The sequence below is a fragment of the Budorcas taxicolor genome, chromosome 5 (assembly GCF_023091745.1).
Source record: "Budorcas taxicolor isolate Tak-1 chromosome 5, Takin1.1, whole genome shotgun sequence".
Classification (NCBI taxonomy): domain Eukaryota; kingdom Metazoa; phylum Chordata; class Mammalia; order Artiodactyla; family Bovidae; genus Budorcas; species Budorcas taxicolor.
Window position 1 is genome coordinate 106788718 of NC_068914.1, and position 15956 is coordinate 106804673.

The 15956-nt window shown below is 44.3% G+C and overlaps 1 protein-coding gene across 1 annotated transcript in view; it reads right to left on the bottom strand.

The window, feature by feature from the left end:
- ANKS1B (ankyrin repeat and sterile alpha motif domain containing 1B) overlaps positions 1-15956 on the bottom strand; it is a 1150548-nt gene that overhangs the window by 38042 nt on the left and 1096550 nt on the right. Inside the window, exons 23-24 of the mRNA XM_052640785.1 lie at positions 8210-8221; positions 7227-7313 (exon numbers count right to left, since the gene is read on the bottom strand). Coding sequence (XP_052496745.1) covers positions 7227-7313; positions 8210-8221 — 99 coding nt within the window. The remainder of the gene's footprint in view (positions 1-7226; positions 7314-8209; positions 8222-15956) is intronic.

Genomic DNA, 15956 nt, shown 5'->3' on the forward strand with positions numbered 1-15956 from the left:
CTGAAGCACAAAATAATCAAGGAGAAACCACTGGGCTGCAAACCCCTGCCAGATACTTCTTTTGATATATTGATGAATTTAAGAAGGAAAATATTTCACATAATCGTGCAATCATTTCTTAATCTCATAATATCCCATTTATAATCTCATAATATCTCATTTATGATTTTTGCAGTTGTCATAGATCTAAAACCTTTAATGATTACCCTAATTACTTCGTAATTGCACAGTCTTAAATAACCCAAGCACATATAATGCTCCGGGTACACCCATCAATGTCTAAAAATGCTTACAAAATGCCCTTCCCTGCCAGCGCCCTGAGCAAGTTTTTCATGCCCCTCACTCTGCTGAGCTGTGTGGTTAGGAAGCAATTACAGAATTAACACATGAAAGAAAATTAAATTAAGACATTCTTCACAGTGGTCCCTTATGTTGATACTAATGTAGCACTGTCAAAAATAACTCAAATTGGAGTCAGAATCCCGTAAACAAGTAACATCCTCTTGCAGGATAGAATTTCAAGATAGAAGGTCCAGATCCTCTTCTGACATCCAGACAGCATTTCTTCAAGAAGAAAACTAAATTAGGAACTTGTGAAATCTTAAATTTAAAATTAATAAGAGCTGTGTGATCTTTATAGGCACAGTGTTAGCAGGTGCCCTAGGCCTCCACCGTCATTTATTTTGTTTCCACCGTCATTTTAATTGGGGGCTGCGAGTTTTTTCAGCAAGTCTGTGTGGATGTGGTCTCATCATCCAGGATCCACTATTATTGGAAATAGAGCATTGGCTCCAACTTTTAACTAAATTGTTATGTTGTGTTCTTGAGATTTTTAACTAGCATAAGGTAGATTCATTGGAAGGACTGATGCTGAAGCTTCAATACTTTGGCTACCTGATGCAAAGAGCTGACTCACTGGAAAATACCTTGATGCTGAGAAAGACTGAGGGCAAAGAAGGGGGCCACAGAGGATGAAATGGTTGGATGACATCATCAACTCAATGGACATGAATTTGAGCCAACTCCAAGAGATAGTGAAGGACAGGGAAGCTTGGCGTGCTGTAGTTGATGGGGTCGCAAAGAGTCAGACATGACTGAACAACAACAAAAAAGGTAGATTAACTTCTCAGGAAGGTGTTACAGTGAAAAGTGCCCTATGACTTTTATTGCACTGAATACCCTGAATCTTGCCAGTTCATAAGATGTCACTCTTGATTTTCAATGATGTATGACAGCCCTGTGGCCCAGGGAAAACTTGTAAAGTAGATCAAGCTTTATCTCTGGAGCTTTCTCTTAATTATGAGCTTCATGTGTCTGTCCTCCCCCAGTTTGTATCTTGAAATCCTAGCTCCCTGTGTGATGGTGCTTACAGGTGGGGTTTTGGGATATGATTAGGTCACAAGGGTGGAGCTCTCGTGAAGGTGATTAGTGCTTTTACAAGATGAGGAGCCAGTAGGTCCTTGGTTATCCATTTTAAATACAGCAGTGTGTACCTGTTCATCCCAAACTACCTAACTATCCGTCCTCTCCATCTCTCCCCCCAGAAATCATAAGTTCATTTTCTAGGAACTCTGCTCAATGTTATGTGGCAGCCTGGATGGGAAAGGAGTTTGGGGAAGAACGATACATGTGTATGTATGGCTGAGTCCCTCTGCTGTCCACCTGAAACTATCACAACACTGTTCATCAGCTATACTCCAATACAAAATAAAACATTTAATAAAAAAATAAACCTAAGTTGGCTTAAAAAAAAAAAACCCCAAACAGTTGAGAGAGCCAACTGGCCCTCTCTGCCATGAGGACACAGCAGGAAGATGGCTGTTTATGAAGCAGCAAATGGAGGCTTTCATCAGATACTGAATCTGTCACTGACTTAATTTTGGACTTTCCAGCCTCTGTGGTTTAAGCAACCCCATCTCTGGTAATTTATTACAGCACTAGGGCACTTTTCCTCTTTCTTGACTTTCCCTCTCAATTTTCTGAAACCCGTCCCCACAACCACTCCCTCACTTCTCTCATCCCCAGGAGCCTGGGACTGTCTCTTAACTCTGAGGCCCTGCCCTCCTCCGTGCTGCTCCATGTTCCAAAATCAGCCTTTTCACCTACTGCTGAAACTTTTATTCCTCTGTTCTCATGGTCTAAACCGGAGGAAAGGCAGGCTAATAAAAACGTTCTATAATCAGTTAATAGCTCATTTACTGGCATTTAATCATCCTAATTGGCAATTGAAAAATATACTTATAAATGAATTCATACTGATAGACTGGGTAGGGAGGTATCTTGAACAGAACTTCCTGATAGGTTGATGGTGCTGGAATGTGGAGAGGACCTGGGATCTCACTACTGATGTAACCAAGCAGGACTCACTACTGATGTAACCGAGTGAGGCCTTTTCAGGACAGACTCCGCTCCCACATCCTCTCAGAAGTACCCAGATAATAGTATCTCATGCCTGAGTTTTTCAGATGCTAAAAAACCACCACCATGCACGCATGCTTAGTTACTTCAGTCATGCTGGACTCTTTGCGACCCCATGGAATGTGGCCCAACAGGCTCCTTTGTCCATGGGATTCTCCAGGCAAGAATACTGGAGTGGGTTGCCATGCCTTTCTCCAGGGGATCTCTTTGACCTAGGGATCGAACCCACGTCTCTTGTGTCTCCTGCATCAGCAGGCAGGTTCTTTTTTACTAGCCCCTGGGAAAAAATGAACTACTTGATGAGCAACAGCACGCAGCCACCAGGCCATCTGGCGTCTAAGAGTTGATCACCATCAGCCAGTCAAGAGAACTATGCACGAGCTGATCACACACCTGGGGACACCAGTCCCTCACTTGGTCTTTAAAAATGTTCTGCTGAAAAACTAAATAAAGGTGTGGTGGTTCTTTGGTTAAAAAAAAAAATGCTTTGCTGAAACCCTCCAGGGAGTTTGGGGTTTTATGGGCATGAGCCACCCGTTCTCCTTGCCTGGCCCTGCAATAAGCCTTTCTCTGCTTCAAACCGCCGACATTGGGAGTGTTTGGCCTCACTGTGTGTCAGGCACACAAATGTACATGTGGCGACACTGAGCTCAATGCTGTCATCACTCTGCATCACCTTTGCAGAATGGCAAGACCAGGTCTCCATGTGGATGGGAATGGAGCTGCGGATGGAATGGAGGCTGCATGTGCTATAAACAACTTGTTTAGGCAAAAGTCCTCAATTAATCTGTGCCTAAAAAAATAGCATAAGCCCCGCCTGAGGCTGACATTCAAAACAAACAAACCGAGGCACTGAGTTATTCCTAATTTAGCTGGATGGGAAGACTGAGGAGGGGTCAGAGCAGGAAGGCAAAATGCAACCCAATCTTGGTCAAGTGCTGGATGTGGGGACTGTGTCACCTCTTAGAAGCCCCTGCTGCTCTGAAGAGGGGTTTGGAACTAAGCAGTTGTAATCTTCTTGGTGGAAAGCCACGCTAGAGCTACCTCTGGGCTATGGAGCACCAGAAAGCTGGTGTGATTTATCTGTAACATTTTAGTATAAATCTATTCCAAGTCCCATTTTTAGTTCAATGTCATTTTCGCTTCTTCCTTTTCAAATAGAGTTTAGTTATTCAATTTGTTTCCTATGTTGGTAGGTAGTAAACTCATGAGTTGATAACCAGGCACCTAACCTTCTCCATGGACTCAGCCACAGCTATTTCTTCATGAAAGTAGAAGGAAAGAAGTGCTTTGCTGGAAGGGTCATCTTTTACCTAGTCAAATGCAAGCAAATAGGAATGGAAGTGTAAATTAAGCATCCATTGCACTTCAAACGAATTGGTAGAGGAGCTGTGGAGTAACAGAAAAAAGCACTAGGTTAGGGAATGGGAAAGTCAAGTTTTAGTCCTTCTCAGTGACCAGCTGGCTGTGTCACTGCAGGGCAGTCACTTGGAAACGGGTCTGAGGCCTTTGGTTACTCTACGTGTCCAGAGCAGTCCAAACACCCCCTCTATGTGACCAGGGCAGGGTTACAGAGATGTGGTGGTCGGGAGGGGACAGTTTAAGAATCAAGTACAACGAAACATCAAACATAAACAATAGCCTGTGACTTCTGCTTGTGTCTCAGTACAGGCTTAGTGTTCACAGCACCTCAAATTGTGAGGTCTTCCCAGGTGTCTACAAATCACAAATCCTTCACTTCAAGTCAGAATGGCTCCCTGTCGACAATGCTTCCCAGGGGAGGAACCTGCGGTGTAAACCGGAAGCAGGATCTGGAATGCATCAGCCTGCTCCTTCCCTGCTGTGGGCATTAACCAGAGGCTGGACTTTGCACAAGACCAAGTGGCACACACGATGCCCTGCAGACACTGCTGATGAGCACAGTTCCCTTCACCCACGACCCTTCAGCACTGGCTCCTCCACACCCCCTGAAACCAGGCCTTCAGCCCCAGCTGGCAGTGTCTCAGCCTTCCTCAGACAAACTCCACCAGCGCAGCTCTTCACCGTTTCTCTTTTCTACCTTCTAACATAAGCTCTCTGCTCTGGTTTCTCACACACTAACTCCTAGGCCACGGCCCTGAGTCACCCACCATCCACCATCAGATTGAAGCAGATCAGCTACACCCTAGGATACTGGGATGGGGACCCTGTGTAGCCACCAGTGTTAAAGTCAATGTCCCCAAATTCCTGAAAAAGCCAGGCAAGTGCTTTTTAACTAGTTTTAAAGTTACCCAGACTCACCAGTTTTCTTTTGTGATTGTCAAAAAGAGATATGAAATTGGAATGTAACATATTATCTTAAACAGAGAGAGGTTGGCTCCACCTGCCACCAACATATGCATCTGCCTTTGCTCTGGATTTTGAGAATAAGCTGAGAACCACACTGTGAGGACTTGAAAGACATGGGCTTTCTTCATCTAGTGGCTTTATTCATGCAATTATCTTTGGCTTATCTTTCAGTGCTTAGATGTCCAGGTAGCCCTTAGTGCGGAGCGCTATATGAGTAATTCGTCCAAGTATGGGTGACTGAAGCAGAAGCATCTTCTCAAAGTCTAGGAAATCAAGATCTACGGCCACTAATGTGTCTGTAAGGTAAAGGCCACAGAGCCAACAGTGCTCCCTCCTTCCTCTGATGATGGAGAGCGTTCGAGAGGATGCTGTTATTACAGATGCACCCAGTTATGCCACCAGCTTCATGGGACGACAGTCTTAAGACTCTGGAAACTTCTCAGGGCACATACAACTTGTTTAGAAAATGTCAGAATCCAAGCCTACTAATACCATTGTTAATCTAAGAGAGTGTTAAACTCATATGCTGAAAATATATTGCCATTCATGATTTTCAAGTGCAAATGGGGTAGAGGCAACTGCTCCAGGCCAAGAAAAAAACAATGCCAAAGACTTTCTTGAAGTTTCGATACACTGAAAGCAGTGGTATCTCAAGAATTCCATCAAGTTTTGAAACTTTAAAAACCAACTGACTATAATCTAGGGCTAAAGGAAGCAACTAAAATTGCTTCTAAGAAATGACAAAGCAAATCAATTGGGATTTTTCTGATCAGGCTCCCCACAATTGTAATCTGATAATGGTAACTGAGTTGACTCATTGGAAAAGACCCTGATGCTGGGAAAGATTGAGGGCAGGAGAAGGGGACGACAGAGGATGAGATGGTTGGATGGCATCACCGACTCAATGGACATGGGTTTGGGTGGACTCCGGGAGCTGGTGATGGACAGGGAGGCCTGGCATGCTGCGGTTCACGGGGTCACAAAGAATCGGACATGACTGAGCGACTGAACTAAACTGAATGGTAACTGTCAATGACCTATTGCCAGGTTGAAGCCATTATCCACCTAAGGCATCTGACTCTGAGTGTGCTCTGGACATCATTGGCTAGCTTGAGCAGGCTGAGTTATCAGCTTTCTGCCTGGGTTTCAGAACTGCTTCTAAAACTGGGAGGTTGTTCTCCTCAGTAGACTTGGGGAGCTTGGGCTTATGTGATCACTGACAGAGCAGTCTTCTTCATTACAGAAAACAAACTGGGAAGGCTTTCAATGGGTGAAAGCCATTGAATCTGGGGATTCAGATGGTCAGGCTTATTACAGTCAAGAGTCACTAGCCACAAGATGTTCCCCTGAATCTAAATCCAGGTGCCCTTGGTCATAAATTTCCATCATTTAAATTCATCTGATTCATGACTTCGGCTTCCTTTCCCCAGAATGGAGTGGGTCCAACTGGGAAGACTGGGTAGGCAGTCCAGAAAACAAACAGTGTTCACAAATGGGGATCACCTCATTTCCCCAATTTCTATACTTTATTGGTTGGAAGGATGTAAGACTAAAATGCAGGGACATGTGGGGGTTTGGGAGGAAGAGCCAGTCAGGTTTGAGTTTCTGGAGGGTGAGAGTGGTCACACCCACATTTTCTAGTTTAGCACCTGCACTCCATCATCTTTGCCAAGATAGGACACTTTTGAAGTAAAATGCAACCCGTTTGTCTGCACTTGACCTTGGAGCCCATGAACCATTCTCCCAGTGAGTGCAAGGTCATAGCACGGTCACAGCATGGCCTGAGCTTTTCGGATGGTGCCTCTTAAGAAAACAATACAGTTGAAACCCTCTCTTCCATCTCAATAGTTGAAAACGAAATGCAATTATATGATGTAAAAGCCAGAGCGTGTGTTCCCTGTGTCAGGTATTCATTACATACATCAAGAGAAAGGACAGGCCTATCTCTGGAGAAATGGAAAGACAAACACTCTAGTCTGTTGCCTAGTGACACTTCCTCTGACGGAGGAATGAACACTGATGCGTTTTCACTCTAGATATGATTTTTCCTGTTTTAATGTTCCCTGGACCCAAAGGGATATTGTCGGATCCTGAACAGCACAGTCTATGAGGAAAGGTACCTTGGAAAGGTGAATGCAAAATATGTGTAGAAATCCTGGATCAGGCCTCCAAATGCAAGATGCCCCTCTGTGTTTGGGTGTGTGTATCTACAGCTGTGTTTAGGGAGCATGAAGGTGGGGGTTGGGGAGTGATTAAAATGGGGGATGATGGGACTTCCCTTGGTGGTCTGGTGATTAAGACTCCAGTGGTTAAGACTTAAACTCAGGTTTGATCCCTGCTTGGGGAACTAAGTCCCACATGCCACACGATGTGGCCAAAACATTAAGAAAAATTAAACAAATAAAATGGGGATGTTAAGTATGATGGGAAGCAAAGGATTTTAGATCATTTACTCAGGACCGTAGAGGTATGGTACCCACCTTATTTGTTGCATCAATAAATTTGACTCCTTTATAGGACACTGAAAGGATGATAGTAGGGACCTTCTTCATTTGCTCTGTAGACTTCTGAAATTAAAATTAGAAAGCTGTTAGAGCAGTTTGTGTTGCATGGCAACTGTAGCACGTAATTTTTTCTCTTGAAAGATAAAAATAAGCTCAAGTTAAAAACAACAACAACACACACACACACACACCAAACATACTTTAATTTAAATCTATGTTTCTCTTCTCTTGGGCTTAGCTCTGGTTTAGGTTTATAAAGTATCTGTCTTGCATTGAGGATCTAAATAGAGCTTTTCTGCTGCTTCATGTGGGTGAAGGAATACTGCCTTTTTGTGACACTAAGAGGAGAAACAAACAGCTCCGTCCCCTACTGCAATTGCAAGCAATTCTTTGGAAGAGAGTTAAGCCATGTCAGATGGAACTCCAAGGGTGAGTTTAGCATGAACAAAATACATGCCACCTTTCCCCGTTTCTTCCCAGTCTCTTTCTTCAAGGTACAAGGCATGTCTGAATACATACTTAAAATCAGGATTTAGAATACCTCATTGTGAATTTTTCTTGCACCTGGCGAGATCTGTAAAAGATGGTAGCATATTTGCAGCAGAATTGCTTGTGGCCACATAGGATATAACACCACTCCATGACACTTGATCCCTCTGGGAGCAGGCTGTATTTTGAGCCCTGGTAAAACCGGACAGTCCAGGTAACCTACTTCATCATTTAGAGGTGACGTTAATCCCTTAGGCTAAAGTTCTTATGCTAGATGTTCACAATGGCTGAATGTGCTTAGGGTTAGCAGCTTCTACAGTTTCATGTATCTGCATAAAGTTTCTCTGTAATTTAGCATTTGCCTTTTCTGGTTAGTTTTATCATTCATCACAGGTCACCCGCAGTCTGTTTACTTCATTTCGTGCTGTGGACATTCCCAATAATCACATTAAACATCAAGAAGAACTTACCTGACAGTTAGCCTGATGGATTTTTCCAGACAAGACAGGTGAGAGCATAACAGGAGAGAAAATACATAAAAAGGTGAGAGGAAGCAATTTCGGTAATTCACCAACAGCACAGACTCATTAGACAGTAGAGAACAGGCTCTATAGATACATGTTGATGCAGTACAACTGTTATCTTACAGAAACTGCTGCAGGCTTTTCCAGACCCTGTCTCTCCTTTGTCTTTACTGTTTTCTCATTGTTCTGTTTACTGCATTGCACGGTCTTATTATGACTGGCACGCACAGCCTTCTGCTTTGAGCATTCCAGGACCAGCTGTCTTATGTACATTAAGGGAATTGAGGGAAAATAAGAGCTTTCTTGATTTCTTCATTTATATTACCCATTTTTCATTTATAAACTCTGAAATGTGACCAGAATGAAAGAAGATCCGATAGTTTGAATACAACTCATTGAACTCTGTAATGATAATTACATTTCATTTTTCGCTTGAGCCATGGAAAAGGTGTTTCATATTTCCCTGGTTGTTTTAACACACCTTTTTGAGAGCTACTATACTTGCATCAGAGATAAAATTGATTACTGAGAGTATTACTACTTTCATACAGTACAGAAAAAAAGCAGTACTTGTGAAGTGCTTTTTAACTAGTTTTAAAATTACCCAGACTCACCAGTTTTCTTTTGTGATTGCCAAAAAGAGATATGAAATTGGAATGTAAGGTTAGATACTTTTATTTTTTAATACTTTATCCAACCAGCTCTTAGAAACGTACAAGATAAATTGAAGGCCAGAAGAAATAACATGCAGCATGCTGACTGGAAGGTAAAACCGTGGGCTGAATTCTGTAAAGAGAGAGGCTGTGGCAGGAACAGGCAGCACTTTGGTGGACTGAATGTGTGCATACGTGTGAAGAATTCTTTGCAAAGAGTAACAATGGGTTCCAACAAATCACCTCGCCCGTCTCTTGCAAATACACTCTCGTGGACAGCTATCTGTGACATGAAATAGTATTAACATACACCTAACATATGGAGAAGGGAACGGCAACCCACTCCAGTATTCTTGCCTGGAGAATTTCAGGGACAGAGAAGCCTGGTGGGCTGCAGTCCATAGGGTTGCAGAGTCGGACACAACTGAGCAACTAACACACACACGTTCCCCTAACATAAGGTTAAAATACCAACATGTTATGAAGTATTAAGAAACCCCATCCCAAAGGAAAAAGAAAAGCCATCTGTTATTCATTCTGCAACTGAGTGGATATTAAGTGGCCCACAAGCTGGAGAAATGCAGTCTACTTTGGGGGACGTCACAGAGACCTCAGATCGTGTGCAGACTTCCGTCTGCTGAATGCAGCTGTCTAGTGCTATGTTGAGATGGATTCTGAGCTGCGTCTGGGCTCTGCAGTCAGGAGGGTTGGGAACAACATCTGCCGTGGACAAGGAGGGACATATCACCATTCCTGGCTTGAGAGAAGCTACAACACAAATGTTGACAAATGTGACAGAGAGGTGAACAGAGTCCTTCCTGACTTCTGGGCAGGAAGAGCCTCACTCTGCATGAGGGAGTGGGCAAGTCTTCATCCATTCAGCCAGCTGCCTCCTGAGCCAGGTGACTGACCTGGCTCTTCAAGGATGGATAGGATTCTCCAGGTGGCAGAAGAGGACTAAAGAGCTGTTTTAGCACCAGAATCAACATACACATGCATGCATCTGGAAATGAGAAATAATATGGTGGGTTTGGAATAACTGGTGGGAGATTAGGATGGTAGAGTAGGTTTGGATGGTTGTAACTTACTCTGCCAACCTAGGATCCATTGGATGCTTTCAAGTAGGGAGTGACTTGATCAGGTCTGTGTTGCAGAAAGATAGCTACAGTGGGTTGTATGGACTGAAACAGCTAGAGGCTGAACATGGGGAGGTAGGAAGGTATAAATTCAAACCAGAGTCCTAAGCTCCCAAGTTGAGGTAGATGCTCTGGAGAATGGAAGGGAAGCTGCCATTCTGATGAGGAAGAATCAAGAGGATCTCTGACCGGTCCACATGGTGAGCGGTAGGATGCTGAGGACTCAGAGGCCATTAGCTGAGATAAGGACCACTAGAGCAGACTGCACTTTTGCAAGAAACCTTTCTGAATCTGATTATCACCTTGATAATCTGGCAGAGCTGTCCAGCAGGAAACTGGAAATAAGAATTAGATCTGGAAATCCAAACACAGAGAGTGGGTGACTGAGGAAATAGGAGCAGACAAAGTGGCTCAGAGTGAACTAGAGGAGGGCTAAGAATCACGCTGCAGGGGATGGTTAATACTTAAGAAGTTAAGCATTAATGAAGAAATGGGGAAGAAAGTAGAGTCAATGAAGGAACCTGAAACAAAGTTGGAAGAAGCCTGACAGCAGGATCACGAAGTCAAGAGAAGATTCCTTAGAGGGTGGGAGCAGTGCCCGATGTCAAGAGGACTAAAAAGGCCTACAAAATCTGTGCCGAGCACAGTGGCGGGCACACATGGGAGTGGTTGCTACTTTTACTGGGTTTCCTGGCTGAAAGCCCCAGCTTGGAAAAATAGAAAAATCTGTTGCTGATTTTACCAAAAGGGGCTTCAGGCGAATGGTGGCAGCAGACACAGAAAACCTCAATGGTGCAATGAATCAAGAATCCTCGTTTTCCTAACTGGAGGCCACAATGGGGTTCCAGTGTTGCAGGTTACACAAAGGCCTAGGAGGGCTGGTGGTGGGGTGGCTGCATGTTGTGGCCCAAACTGTACTTCTCTTCCCACTGAGTCAAGACAAGACGATGATGGATCCGGCCGGGGCGGGGGGGGGGGCTGTGGGAGGTCTTCGGGGTAATCACCTCCTTTAAGGCATTTTTATTCTGTACAAGAGACACAGATCCAATCTCTTTCTAGAGGATTTTCTGATGGTGTACTTTACAGAGCTTTAAAGAGGTCTATTCACACATGATTTTAATGAAAGATGAAAATACAGAGAAAGAAGGTAAATATACTGAGTCTTCACTGGCTAATCAGGGAGGCAGGAAATCCAATAAGCGCTTCATTTTATGAAGGCTTTTCAGATATAAAAATGTGAGCTCAGGCTTCCCTGATGGCTCAGTGGTAAAGAATCTGCCTGCCAACGCAGGAGACTTGGGTTCAATCCGTGATCTGGGTAGATCTCACCTGCCATGGAGCAACTAAGCCCGTGGCCACAATGACTGAGCTTGTGCTCTAGGACCCAGGGGCGGCAACGCCTGAAGTCCACGTGCCTTATCGTGCTCTGCAACAAGAGAAGCCACTGCAAGAAGCAGTTCATGCACCACAACTAGAGAAAAGCCCACACACTCAGCACAGCCAAAAATGAATAAATGAATAAAATTACAAAAAGAAAACGTGAGCCTGGAGCCTCAGCCCGACCGAAGAAGCCGAAGTCCCTTCCTCCCCAGCTTCTCCTTCAGTGTTGTAACCATCTTCTCCCCCCGATCCAGGGTCGAAGGCACCTAGTCTGGACAACACTGCTTGAATTACAAAGCACTTGGTCTCAGGCAACTTGGTTTCTATGACCTAGCTGCATGCTTTGCTGTGTTTCTGGATGGTGAATACTCCCACAGGTGTATATTAAAAATTGAAGCCTTATTTATTTGTATAAATAGACTTCTCTTTTTCAGGCCCATTTCCTCAGTAAAATGCTCAGGGCAAACTTTCTTTTGTGGTTTCCTTTTGTTTCCAGTTGCCCTTTTTACTATGCCACACTCTGGGTGGAATTTCTAAGGTTTCTCAGAGTCTTCAAATCCCCACCAGCTTCACATGTATGTGTGTGTTTTAGTCGCTCAGTCATGTCCGACTCTGCAACCCCATGGACTGTAGCCCTCCAGGCTCCTCTGTCCATAGCATTCTCCAGGCAAGAATACTGGAGTGGGTTGCCAGTCCCTTCCCCAGAGGATCTTCCCGACTCAGGGATCGAATCTGGGTCTCGTGCATTACATGTAGATTCTTTAGCCTCTGAGCCACTAGGGAAAACCATCAGCTTCACAGGGAGACTAATTTGTAATGAGGACCTCTGCCTACCTAATCAGCTGTATGCTCATGGGTAATGCCCCAAATTAACTTCACCTTTGCAGCATCCTGCTCTCCCACTGAAAGCTGAAAGAATGTAGTGATATTTCATTGTATTTCCTTCACAATTTCCCCAGTTAAGATTATCATCCTTTTATTATTCCAAGAGAAACAGTATTTAGTTGTATACAGATGTTACCTTTCTGAAACCTATAATAAAATGCAAGTACTGAATCAATTCAAAGCCAGTCTTTTCTTTAACACTAGGGGTTTATATTGTTTTTAAGCATCATACAGAATAGGGATCATAATTTCCTCTCCGGGGGCAGGCCCCTGAAATACTGTTTGTAATAGAAAAAGTAACTGAACACTCTAACAGCATTTTTTTTTAAGAGGGATTTTTGGATTCACCAAGGAAAGTAGCAACAACCATCTTTAATTTTCTTCAAACACTTTTCATTTCCTTTTAAAGTACAAATTATGAACTGCTTGGAATATCTGTATCAAGTCAGAAATTGCCATTGAGCTTTTCTAGCCTTACACCCCCAAAATTGTTTCTTATTTTCTAATGCAGAATCAACAGTATGAGAACATATTGTTTTGCAATACAGGGGCCCTTGGATCTCAGAGCAGGGCTCCCCAGGTGGCACTAGTGGTAAGTGCTTGCCATTGCAGGAGACATAAGAGACCTGGGTTCAATCCCTGAGTCGGGAAGATCCTCTGGAGATGGGAACGGCAACCCACTCCAGTATTCTTGCCTGAGAATCCCAAGGACAGAGGAGCCTGGCAGGCTATAGTCCATGGGGTTGCAAAGAGTTGGACACAACTGAAGTGACTTAGCATGCACGAATCTCAAAGCAGGACTTTCATGGGTAAATGAGAGTAAAGAGGTTTAGAGCTGAGACTAGAAGCACTTCAGTTGTGAGCTGCAATGTTAGGTTTGGGTCCAGAGTGACATTTATGCTCCTAATAGGAATCAATTGTACCCTATAGTCAGTATAGAGTGAAGAGCCCACAGGGAGGATATCACTGACCCCTCATTCTCACAAAATCCGATCATTGCCAGGGGGTGTTTTAAGCACAGACTGGCACAGATTTCTCGATGGGCTACTGCCATCCAACTTATAGCATATATTAACCTACACATAGCTACCCTGAGAATGCTTTCTAGTGAGATAGCCAGGGCTGAGTCATAACTATTAATTTTGCCATATAATACTTTCCTTATTTCAATGCTTAATTATTATATTTAGTTTCAGCAAGTAAATTAAAACAGGATCAAACTTTTATGTTTGGAAGCCCCAAGTGACTCTCAAACGATTAAAAAACCACACCAAACAAGCAATATTGTGGTGATTTTTGTATTTGGCAAAACCAGCTAAGTTGCAGGGATTGTTAAGAGAGAAAAAGTAGACTGTAAATTAGCCATCTGAAATGATCTCTTACCCTTCGAAGCTCAGTTTCAAGGTCACTTTCTGGGAAAAGCTCAGTTTTGGAGTCGCCTTCTGGTCAGTTTCTGGCCTCCTGGCCGAAGGGGCTGCTTCCCTCCCCTTCCCTCCCCTCGCGGTGCGGGTGGGGCTGTCAGCTTCCCCGTGAGGCCCGCCCCTTTCCGCGAGGACGGCCCCCACCTTTCCAAATTTGTCCTACAATGACTAGCACAGGTCTCAGGTGAAACTTATGAAGGCGCCATTTTTTTTTAAAGGTCAAAATGGCTAAATACCAGCAATTTTACAGGAATCAATCTAAAAGCTGCTTAAATCTATGACTGTTAAAGGAATGAACAAATGAATTAATGTACAGCAATGAGTAGGAAGCCAGCTTTACAGAGGAGAATTGCAGTCCCAGCCTCTCAACACGTGGAGAGCTCAGAACACTTTGCAGAGAACCCAGATGCCCCAAGCCAGGCCTGGAGGCCTCCGAAGAACTTGGGAGGAGAACCACGGATGTGATGAGAGACGGACCGAGACAGACTCCTCTGGGGTGGCAAACGCTTCACAGATCTCGTGATAGTTCAGCTTCAAGGAGAGGGTTAGGCCTTGGCAACAGGAAACTGGCTCCAACTGCCAGCACCAAGATAAGAAGGAAAGCCTTTTTGAGAGGGCAGAAGAATCATTAGAGGCAAAGCTGAGAAGTTTCCCCCTCTGCTCTTTAATCATAGTGTCACTCTCATCTGTTCCTAACGACTTTGGGATAAGTCGCACTTGGCCGTGAAATGAGGGTATAAATGACCTCACAAGGGCTTTTCTGGTCACAAGGACTCTGCCCCAAAGGCTCGGTGAATATAGAGCCTAAGTAAGGCCACGTGACTGGAACAGACAGCGCAGCAAGCGGCAGCCATTTAAACCAGTCCTCCTGCCTAAGATTTGGCTACTGTGTGTACTGTCAGAGTAAAGAACACAGCCTGGGCGAGTCTGCAGGGCACAAAGCAATGCCCTCGATCTCTGTTCCTCCAGCCCTGGCTGGTTTCCAGGCACCGTGGCACAATGTTCTACCAGGACAGTCTATCTACACGGCAGCCTTACTGGTTGCCCATGGACCAACGCAGTGGTTCTCAAACTTGAGAGCATCTGAATCCCATGGAGTGCCTGCTAAATAACAGACTGTTAGATGCCACCCCTAGAGTTTCTGATTCAGGAAGTGCTGTAGGCCGAGTGTTTGCACTCCCTACCCCCAAATTCATTCATTGAATCCTAATGCCCAACTGATGGTATTAGGAGGTGGGGCCTTTACAGGATTGCAAGCTCATGAGTGTGGAGCCCTCAGGAAAGGGACTCTGTGCATGTGTGTGTGCTCGGCTGTGGCCAACTCTTTGTGACTGTAGCCCGCCCGGCTCCTCTGTCCATGGGATTCTCCAGGCAAGAACACTGGAGCGGGTTGCCATGGCTACCTCCAGGAGATCTTCCCGACCCAGGAACTGAACATGTGTCTCTTGCATCTCCTGCCTTGACAGGCAGATTCTTTACCACTGAGCCACCTGGGAAGCCCCCAGGAATGGAAGTATTGTGTTTATAAAAGAGACCTGAGAGCTCCCTTGCCCCTCCTGTCAAAAGGGCAGGGTGAAAAGCTGGCCATCTATGAACCAGGAAAAGTTCCTTTGCCAGACACCAAACCTGTCAGGGCCTTGATCTTGGACTTCCCAGCTTCCAGAACTATGAGAAATAAATTTCTCCCAGATTATGTTATAGTGGCTCTAACAGACTGAGACAGCAAGTCAGTGGTAGTGCCCAAGAGTCTGCATTTCTAACAAGTTTCCAGATGCTGCTAATGCTGCCAGTTTGGGGACCACACTGAGAATTTCTGCTCTAAAAATACAGTTGATCAATTTGATTGAAAGTCACTGTCAGAACTGTTCTCTGCTCCCATGCATACAAAGTTGTGCTGCAACTTACATTAATTCAGAGAGATGTTAATTTATCAAAACCGCTATTTCCACTTGACAAGTGATTTCCAAAAATCCTTAGTTAGCACTTAGCTGCAGATCTTGGTCTTCAGAACAATTAACAAGTATTATTTAATTTGGCCATGGTTCCTCAGGGACTGTGAAAGTATCATAAAACATTATGCACATAAAATAAAGGGTTTGGGTCCTAAAGACAGATCCTAGAGTTATATCTAGAATAGATGTTGACCAGATAGAGCTGATAAGCCCAGGGGTCATGGTGGAGATGTGTTTTCTCATAGAAATTCCCCATATGTGTGTGT